General features: G+C 26.7%; 1 protein-coding gene across 1 annotated transcript; it reads left to right on the top strand.

The window, feature by feature from the left end:
* Positions 1 to 1923: 1923 nt before the first annotated feature.
* Positions 1924 to 8023, top strand: LOC107072586 (uncharacterized). Its single transcript, XM_089178660.1, has 5 exons — positions 1924 to 2096; positions 2246 to 2406; positions 2691 to 2782; positions 2916 to 3094; positions 8001 to 8023. The coding sequence occupies exons 2-4, from the start codon at positions 2246 to 2248 to the stop codon at positions 2978 to 2980; spliced, it is 318 nt and encodes a 105-aa protein (XP_089034786.1). The 5' UTR covers positions 1924 to 2096; the 3' UTR covers positions 2981 to 3094; positions 8001 to 8023.
* The last annotated feature ends 2543 nt before the right edge of the window (positions 8024 to 10566 follow it).

The raw sequence follows: 10566 nt of genomic DNA, 5'->3' as shown, positions 1-10566 counted from the left end.
TTTTAGTCGACTACAAAATACGTTTATCAAATTTAAAGAGTTTTTTTCACATGGATAATCATACAATTTTATGTTTCTAAATATAATTTAATAATTTGTGGTTAACAACAATATAAAATAGTTTTATAATAGATTTATTTATATTTTTAATTTTATATTGTTGCTTTATTATAAAAATAATATTTACATGAATGAAAAGAGAAAGAAACATAAAATGTTATCTATTGATAAAATAGAAATGATATTTTATCGACGAGAAATAATCGGTTGGTAATAGTAGTTCATCTTAATTAATTTCGGTACCACCAGTGGGCAATAGTAGGTACTTTTAGCAATGACAGTATATATAGTATAACATACTAATGATCTCAGTGCTATTCAAACATATTAACAATTATTTTAAATAGCAAATGTCTTTCTATTTCTATCTATCTATCTATTTAAATATTAATTTCAAAATTATTCTCAGTAAAAATCTCACATATTAATCTTCCTGTTCTTCTGCTCTTTAGGCAACCCGTAATACAATGGTGTATAAACAGTTAGGGTAGAAAAATAATTCCGTCCCAACAGATAGCGCTCGCAAGCAACATTTTCAAAGTGAGTCTGGAGGGTTGCATCTCTCTAGGTATAATGTTTTTATAAATAATGATCAAAATTTAATTTTAATTTTGTAATTAATACACTATGTAGTTGCACACAAACATACACATATAGAATAGAAAAAACTGTATACTATATTCTATTTCATTCTCTCTTAGAATAAATCTTATAGATGTATATATATTTCTCTTTTTCTCTTTTTAGTACTGTAACTATTCACACACTTCATAGTGTGTATTTTATTCTATAAATAATAATAAACTATAAAATGTATTATATTATTTTATTAATTATAACTATAAAGTCATAATTTAGGAATAAGGCTGTCTTTCGTACGTTTTGTTTTTCTAAATGTAGAGTTGGTATTATAAATCTTGATAATAACCTTGTTTTCTCATTATACTTAATATCATTAAAAGAATGTATATATTTGTATATGTGTATGTATTTGATTCTGGTGTATAGCGGGTAGCATGTTTTATTCTTTCTATCTTCTTTTTCTATTATTCTCTCTCTCTCTCTCTGTCTCTGTCTCACTTTTACTATTTCTCTATTTCTCGGGGCGTTTCACTACTATTCTCTCTTTCTCTTTCTTTCTTTCTTTCTCTCTCTCTCTCACTCTCTCTCTTGTTGAGTCTGTCTTTCGTAGAGAGGAGGAAGGAAACGCTCCAGGAAATTCATTTGCAGAGACGTGGCACTGCGCGGCAAAACACGAATGATATATTTACATGGCGTCGAGGGAGAAACCGGCGAGATGGATTTACTCGAGAGAGCTTTATCGAGCGTTACGAGCTACCGTGCACGACGTATAAAGCGTACCTTTCGAGAAGGAGAAAGGGATCCGAATAGATGGATAGATAGATAGATAGATGGATAGGTAGATGGGTAGATAGAATAAGAGTAAAGATTATTGTTCTTACTAATTTTTGCTATTTTAGATTTTTAATGGGAATTATATTTTGGTATTTTGTATTTGTATGGTTTTCAGATAGATAGATAGATGGTTAGACTAGATATCTAGTTTTACACTGTCCTGTAATAAAAGTAGAGTGTATTAAATTGTAAGGATTCTTTATCTATACAGATTTTGGGAAATTATTCTTTCATATGCTGCATTTCATATTAGACATTTTTATATCGGTGATTCTTTTCTATACAATTGTATTCTTTTATGCGAAACGACAAAGTTTTCGTAATGTCTATATTGTCTTTATTCTATTCATTATTTTTAGAATATTTATAAGTTATGTGTACATTTATTAGAAAAATAGAAATGATTTTTAATTTATTTAATAAATAAATTATTATTTGTAGTTTGACCAGCGTGGTCATGAAGAAGAACAGATTCCGTCCGTGTAGGAAGCTGTGAAGGCCCTTTTCATGTTCAAAAAGTTGAATTAGCCAATCACAGCCCGTCTTTCGTCCGAATTCTTTAGTTTCATGGCGTCATTCGTGGAGAACACATCGGAGTGTCATCGTCTCGTTAAAATCAGGTAATTAAAAGATATTTTGTAAGGTTCACACCTTTCTATTACAATATATAAAGGATAAAAGGATCAATTTTGATTTTTTGAGTATATTTTGACAATTTTTGTGGTCCTATATCATATTTTTAATCATTCGAAATTTTATTTTATTATAGATGGAAAGAAGATATACTGCGCATCATTTTCGCGCATGCAGTATTTTCGCGCCAGTCTTACGCGCCTGTTTTATGCATATCAATATGGCGAATCTTTCGAATCTTTTAATCTGTCATCCGTATATTTGTTGCAGCGGATTTTGTTATCCCGTTAATTTCAGGTAATTTTTTCAAATAATTTTCTAAATTAAATCTTCCTATTATCAAATGATGTTATATATCAAATGATATGTCATGTTACATAATCAAATGATATATAACAATTGTTACATATCAAATGATATATAACAAATGTTGTATATCAAATGATATATAAAAAATGTTATATATCAAATGATATATCATGTTATATAATCAAATGATATATAAAAAACGTTATATACCAAATGATAACTACATGCAAAATTTTTATATGTGAGTATTTTCATATTTTACTTTTTTTTAGCTTTCTGAGCATGAGGAGAGTTACACCACGAATTCACATACCTAACCTTTTAACTTTGTGGCAGCTTTTTTATCTTTTCTATATATGGCGAGGTGAGCATTATTTTTGTTAAATATAAGCATATAAGCATATAGAAATACTACAGAAAGAGTGAGAGAGAGAGAAGAATAAGAAAACAATACACTCGACATATAAGTTATTATAAATGTGTATTTTTATTTCCAGGAATTTCTCGAGGAATTTTCTTCGTCGAATTTCCGACGACAAAACGTAAACAGCCGATAACATAGGTATAATAGCCGAGCGTTCGACACTACCAAGGTCTCCTCTACCAAGGTTACGTAGTAACGTACCTCTTATTCGTCTTCTATCTTTCAACGAGACAACATCTACGAAAATAAAGCGTATTAAATTATTTAATAATTTTATTTCTAACGTTATCATTTTGATTTTAATACTTTAAAAAGCTTTTCATTGCATAGAATAGTATAAGAACTGGTTTATTTTTTATGTTACTCTTTATTGAGTTTTCTCTGTTACAATTACTGTTTTATTTAAACAACTTTAAAGATTTTTAATTAATATTTATACTAACATTGCATACTTGATGTGTAATATTGCAAGCAAATAGTTGCATACTTTGATCAATTTCACAAATATTTAATAACTTTAACTTTTAATTATGTCAATTCTCATAGATCATTAAATTATTTCTTTCTATTTACCATTGAATATTTTTGATAAAATATTCAATGGTTTTAATGTGTGCCCTGCCTTCAGAAATGATTTACAGGAAATATTGTAATATAGTCTTTAGTATGTTTCAGCTTTTCAGACTTTTTATTTAATTTTATTTTATACATCGTCATCCTAAGGGTAGGATACCCATCCTGCAGTCATCAACGAAAACTAAAAGTAAGTATATTTTACTATCAAACATTTCTATGATAATTTCAATTGATTTTTATTACAACAATGATCTTAATTGTTCTTTTTCTTTTTCTGTTTCAGAAAATCATTGCAATCGAGCGCGTAGGCAATGAGGTTCTCGTGTGTTGCATCGTGTTAAAATAAAATATAAAAAAGTCGACAAGTAGATTCAGTGTTGATCGTCGTATGTTAAAGTTTCGTTTGCTCGGTTAAGAAACTCGCAAGTTTCTTTTATTCTGTTTAAACATGTGCTCATCGTCATCCTAAGGGTAGGAGACCCATCGTGCATTCATCTTGCATCCATCAAAGTGAGTATATTTTTCTATTAAACATTTTCTCAATAACTATAGAAATTTTTATATAACAACGATTTATATAATATTATTTTTATTTGTGTTTCAGATCATCGTTGGAATGGTATATATTCACATTTTATTTATTAAATTCATTTAGAAATTCGTTTAACACTAGATTTGTTCACTATTATTTAAAAATTTACAAACGTTGTTTAAATGAAAAAATGGATAGAGGAAAGGAAATTATATTTATGTATATTTCATTACAGCATTAAAAATTACCATATAATTTTAAAAAATATTCTACTTTAAAGTTAATTAAATTTAAATTTTATTAAATTACAATTAATTTAAAATATTTCTATTTTATATATATGTAACAAAAAAGTTTGAAATGAATCAAATTTGCTCAGTCCATAAATCTAGTGTTAATTGAATTAATTGAATGTAATGCAGTTTTAAAGTCATTATTTGTGCATTGTCATCGTCATCCTAAGGATAGGAGACCCATTGTACATTCATCAATAAAGATTTAAAGTGAGTATATTTTTTTATTAAATAATTCCTTAAAAATTTTAATGATTTTCTGTAATAGTAATGATATTAATAGTATTGCTTTTTATTTCAGTTTCAGATTGCAATCGTGCACGAATGGCCCATGTGAAGTGACTGGGAGTGAAATTATTGTTCTTGCATTTGACTGCGAGCAATGCAGTCTTTGAATTAGTGCAGTCTAGAATCAGTGATCATGCGAGTAATAAATTAAAATCAAACGCGAATTAGAATCAGTGTTGCTCGTCGTATAATAAAATTTCGGTTTCGCGATAAGAAACTCATCTATAGTTTCTTATTTTCGTTTATACCGCGTTTTTAGATTCACGCGAGGTGCATCACCATCGTGCAATAGAGCTGCATCTCATTGAAATGCATTGTAAGTATTCATTTTTATTTACATTTTATTCGATTTTATTTTATAGTATTTTGGATAATATTCCAGATAACTTATCGTTTTGTTCTATTTTATTATACAGATATAACCATGGAATTTCTTCCTTTCAAAGATGTTGGATGAATTCTTCGATGGATCTTCGATGGATCTTCGATGGATCTTCTTCAATGGCAAATCGAGTATCGACTTCCATCGTCAGACTACAATACTTGCTGCGAAGTAGGAGTGTTTTGGAGCCATCGCAGAACTTCTTAAACCGTAAGTTTTTATTTAAAGTCCCTCCAGTGCTCAATCATGCCGAGGATGAAAGGTCCTAATCGGCACGAGTTACTGGTTGTAATTATTTAAATAAATTATTGACGAGCACATGAGTAATTCCTTTTTAGGAGTTACTCATGAAAATTGTATATTTTATTGTATGTTTTATTATTAGTTCAGGATAGGTTTTCTTGTCTCATCGGTTAAATTCATTTAATTAATAATGCAATTAATAAATGCACTCTCTTTCTTATTACTTGTTTTGTTCGTGGTCAGTAGTGATGCAATCGAGCATTAATTTATTCGTTTTTTAAATAAATGAGCAAGAAGACAAACACATTCGCGACGGATAGACTTTGGCAGTTAAGTGGCGGCTCAAAGCCCAGTTCTTTCATTAGAACAGCCAACTTAATGAAAGGAGTCGTCCGAGGTTTTGAAATATATTAATTAAATATATTAAAAAATATTTAAAGTCATTATTTATGAAGTAACTTGTAGAGTCCTTAGTCGCTTAGATGAATTTTTATACAAATGTATTTATGTATTTATGTCTTAATCATATTTTTTAGATCAGGATTTTCAGCTTCTAATATACTAATCTCCCGTTTCTCCCCCCCATACTTTCTGCGTTCTCATCTATGCGTGTGCCCAGGTGTTACACGTATGGGTGAGAAACAGTTAGCGTGGGTTTAGTTTTAGTTTTTTCCCCTATTGGCGGCTGTTATTGTGCTAGTGATTGCACGATGTACTTTGCACCTGTGTGTGCGTATTAGGTAGTGTGTAATGTACATCGTTTCGCGATATTTTTTATTCATTTAATACATCATTAAATACTCAAAGCACATTAATACAACATATCACGTTTTTGTATTCTTATATTTATATTAAATATTTATAACTTTTTTTTTTTTTGATAATCGTTTGCATAGTAGAGTCCCCACATTTATTTGTGGAAACATACACGTATATAACTAGTATGCATATATATACTAGTGTATACTTGTATTTTTGCTTTAGTTTTTTATGCAATAATCATTAGCCTTGGCAGTCGATTACAGCAAAACGTACGTATACCCATTAGCATATAAGTTTAGAAAACGTGGTTGAACTAGGGTGTCGGAGGTGCCCCGGGGCATGCTCTCTAGTTTAGGCTTTTGCACCCTGGTGGTATGTGTGAGAACCGTGGAGTGAGTGGGTGGGTATGTATGGTTTTTCTTAAAATGGGTAAAAATATGGATAATAGGCAGGCAGGTAGCATACTTCTCAGAATGAATGGGAAAACTTTAATTTTAAGTAGGTAGGATCCAGGAAAGGCATTAGACTTCTTGCTTCCACTCCGGAGTGGAAATTCCGCCTCCTGGTTTATACAGAATTGTTACAAAATTTTATCATCTCATTCTATTATGCTTGATTTGTTCATTTATTTTGTGACTATTCTGTGATCTTTATTATGTATCATGATTCAAAGGTATTTGCAACCATTTGAAAGGTTTATTTCTACTTCGATTTTACCTCAAACGAGATAGAGTCGAATCAATTTCGCAAATTCTTTGATGCATTTGATACTTAGCTTTAAGTATTTCAGGATTAGCACTACGCACTATCGCGATTTCGTCTTACAGCTGGAAATATTTGCTATAATTAAATATAATGAATTGATGAAATAAAAGTATTGCAAGAAAATGCATTACATTTATTGCACTATTTATTTCAATTCGATTTTATTACTCGACGTTAAAAGTGCGAAGTGTTATTAGGTCATCGAGGGAAATTATTATCTGCTTGGACATTCGATTAAATGTTCTCGTGTATGGTCAATGAACTCTAAGTTCATTGATGGTCCACGAGCTAGAAAAGTGGACGTGAAATGTAAATTAATTTTGTAATAATTGAGAATTATAATCATAACAAAATATGAGTTCATTTTTAAAATTAGTATGAACAATCTTATCTTGCTCGCACATAGGAAATGTCCAAATGCAGTTTTCAGGAATGAAGAAAGAAGAGGCATATGCCGAAGAGGCCCCCACATAATTGTGGCTCAAGAGGGCAACTACAGGCTACTGAATTATTTTCGAAGGTTCAACAGCATGTTCGAACCTTTCAAGAATGGTTCTTTAGTCATATTTTACATTTTATTGTATTATTTCTTTGCTCGTCATTAATTTCTAGTTGTAATTGGAGATGATGGTTCATTCCATCTCCTTGGGACACCAAATTCGTGTCTATATCGTCAAAAAGATGCATATGTGTTTAGTTAGTTAGAGTCAAAAACATCAAAAATTCCCTTATTATTAAATTTTAATTTTCAATTAACGTTTGGTGATTATTAAAGTAATTTTCCTTTTCTTGTTTTGTCTTTAAATTTTTTCACTGTAATCGTATTTTATTAAACTTGCAATTTCTCTTTTCTATAGAATAGTAGTTTAAAAGTATTTTATAATAATTAATAGATATTTTTTTTGTAGTTACTTTATATCTGTACTCTTCTTTTTTTTTTATATGTATATATTTTTATGTAAATGTAAAATCACGCGTTTAAATTTTAAATTATTGCAACTTGAAGTAGAGATTTGATAAAAATAAATAGAGAATTCAATTTGAAAAGTGCATCTGCGAATTGGACGATTCATATGTTAGGCTACTTCTGTATCACTTGATTGTATGATTAAAATAGTTTTCTTTTTGTTACAGGTGATCTTCGTTGGATTTAACAACAAACTTTTTTAATTCTTCTCCTGTTTTTATTATATATGTATAAATGCATTTCTGAAGGCACACATAATAAATATAACATTGAATATTTGCACGGGTTTACAAAAAATTTTAAATATGTTTCTTAATAAAATGTTTAATTTATTAACATTTCTGTTTCAGATTTAACAAGAAGATTTTTAATGGTAATTATATTTTAGTATTCTTTATTTTCAAGGTTTTCAGATTGGTAGGTAAATAGATAGATAAATAGATGCATAGGTACGATGATTGATGGGTAGATGGATAGGTAGAATAAGATATATATATATATATATATATATATATATATATATATATATAATAACTTACTTATATATAATATTTTATTTTATTATTATATATACACAATTATATATATAATTAAAAATAAGATATAATATATCTTCAATCATTCACAATTTATTTCTTAATAATTATTTCTAATAAAAGAAATATCTATGCGTTTCGATGCGAAATGTTTTTCCATTAATAATATTGACGAAATTTTTCTTTATTTTTGTTTCATTGGTAAAGTAAAAAAAAAAAAAAAGAAGAATTCTAATAAATATTATTTATACGTATTTGTATTGTGTATATGTGTGTCTCGTGTTTATAACTCGTGAATAGGAAAAATAAGTACGTGGGGTGATGATAACGTTATTAAAGAATTTTTCGAAATAAAAAAACGAAAGAAAAAAAAAACGATAGAAAGTAAAAGAGATAATTAAGTAAAACTATATAAAAAAAAAAAAAAAGAAAAAAAGAAAAAAATTGGAAACCTTGACATCTCGCATCATTTAAAATTCCCATATTACAACTTCGTTGCCATTTCTCTATCTTTCTTTCTTTCTTTTATTTTTTTATATATTTTTTTCTTTTTAATTTTTTTACGTTACGTAACACAAATGTTAATGTTTTATGTTTATAATGGCTTGTCGTTATCTATTTCTTATGATAAATGTTACGTTTACGTTACTTAAACTCGACTATTAATGTTCGTCACGTTTCAACATTCAATATAAATAATTATAATATTGCTTATTTATGCATTATTATTGCATTATTATTGCATTATTATTGCTAATATTCGTTCAAACATCCCTACATATTACACACGCACACACAAATATTGAAATTATGTTTGTCATATTTGATATACATATATACATACATGTAGAAATTTACTCATTTATGTTTATTATAATATGCATATTTACACATACATACAAAAAATTTCCACGCGTGACACGTGCGATGCAGTAAATGATACGATTAGGTTTCTTAAAGATCAATTTTTTATTTTTTAAAATCTATTTCCTATTTGTGTGATTGAAAAAGGAAAGAGGTATAAGTAAGATTTTTTTTTTCTCAATTTTATCTTTTAAATATTACATTACAGTATAATCTGTTTTTTTTTTTTTTTTTTTTTTTTGGTAAATATTTCTTCATAAATAACAAAGTTTGAATTATTTTCAAATGAAATTAATATTATAATATTTAGTTTTTAAATTAAATTTAGCATTTTCTAGTTTATTAAATTTAGTTAATTTAGTACAATTAATAAATTTCGTATTGTACATTTATTTATTTATTTATTTATTTATTTCAAATAAACAATATTTATTTGATAAATATAAAATTTGATTTACTTACAATTAGAGATATTTATATATATATGTATTTTCAAACGAAATATTTATTATATTAAATAATTATCATATTTGATATTAATTACCTCTTTCTTTATTTATCTCTATAATTAATTATTTATATTTATACAAACAAACAAACAAACAAACAAACAAAAAAACAAGAACATAAAATCTATAACTCTGATAAATATTTGCTAAAGAGAATACTGTTGTGGTCTATACCTTTCTTTCTTATATTTTTGTTGTTGTTGTCTATTATTGTTTTTTTTTCTTTTTTTAATTTTCTTTTTACATTTTCATTTGTAATCGTTTTCAAAAATAATTGGAATTTTCTATTTTAATATTTACAAAAAAAAACAACTCTTTTTCGTCAGTTAACATATTCGAATACTTTTTATATTCATCTTTTTTCTTTTTTTTGTATTTATTATTCAAAATGAATAATTTTAAGATAAGTAATAACAACGTATTCTAAATATTACACAATTATTCTTGGTTGTTTATTAATAAAAACAATTTATATTTTATTTAATATAGAAAGTAATTGAAAAACAAAAAAACAAAAAAAAATTATTTCAAATAATTTTTAAATGTAAGAAAAATATAATAAAAAGTGTAATATTTAAAATTGTTCACATATTAAATTATAACAATTTATATTTAAATATACATATATATATATATATATATATATATGTATATACATATGTACGGTTCATACAAAATGAAAAAAAAAATTAGAATAATTAAAAAATAATCGAATGTGTCATTATTCCTTATCTTTCTTTTTTAAACATAAATATATGTATATAATTATAAAATACACATGCATACATTACATACATACATATATACATCTATACATTCATACAATAGATACAATTTGAAACGATATAAATAACACGTGTAAATCAAATTTAAGATATAAAAATGTAATTAATGATTTTTATGTTGAACATAGACGAAATTATAACATAAAAATATATTTATAAAATAATAATAATAATAATAATCGTATAAAGGGATAATATAACAAAGAAATGTTTTCTCATCAA

This window comes from Polistes dominula, unplaced genomic scaffold, assembly GCF_049000335.1.
Source record: "Polistes dominula isolate Pdom_NZ unplaced genomic scaffold, Pdom_raw_medaka contig_11, whole genome shotgun sequence".
Classification (NCBI taxonomy): domain Eukaryota; kingdom Metazoa; phylum Arthropoda; class Insecta; order Hymenoptera; family Vespidae; genus Polistes; species Polistes dominula.
This window is presented reverse-complemented; position numbering and strand designations above follow the sequence as displayed.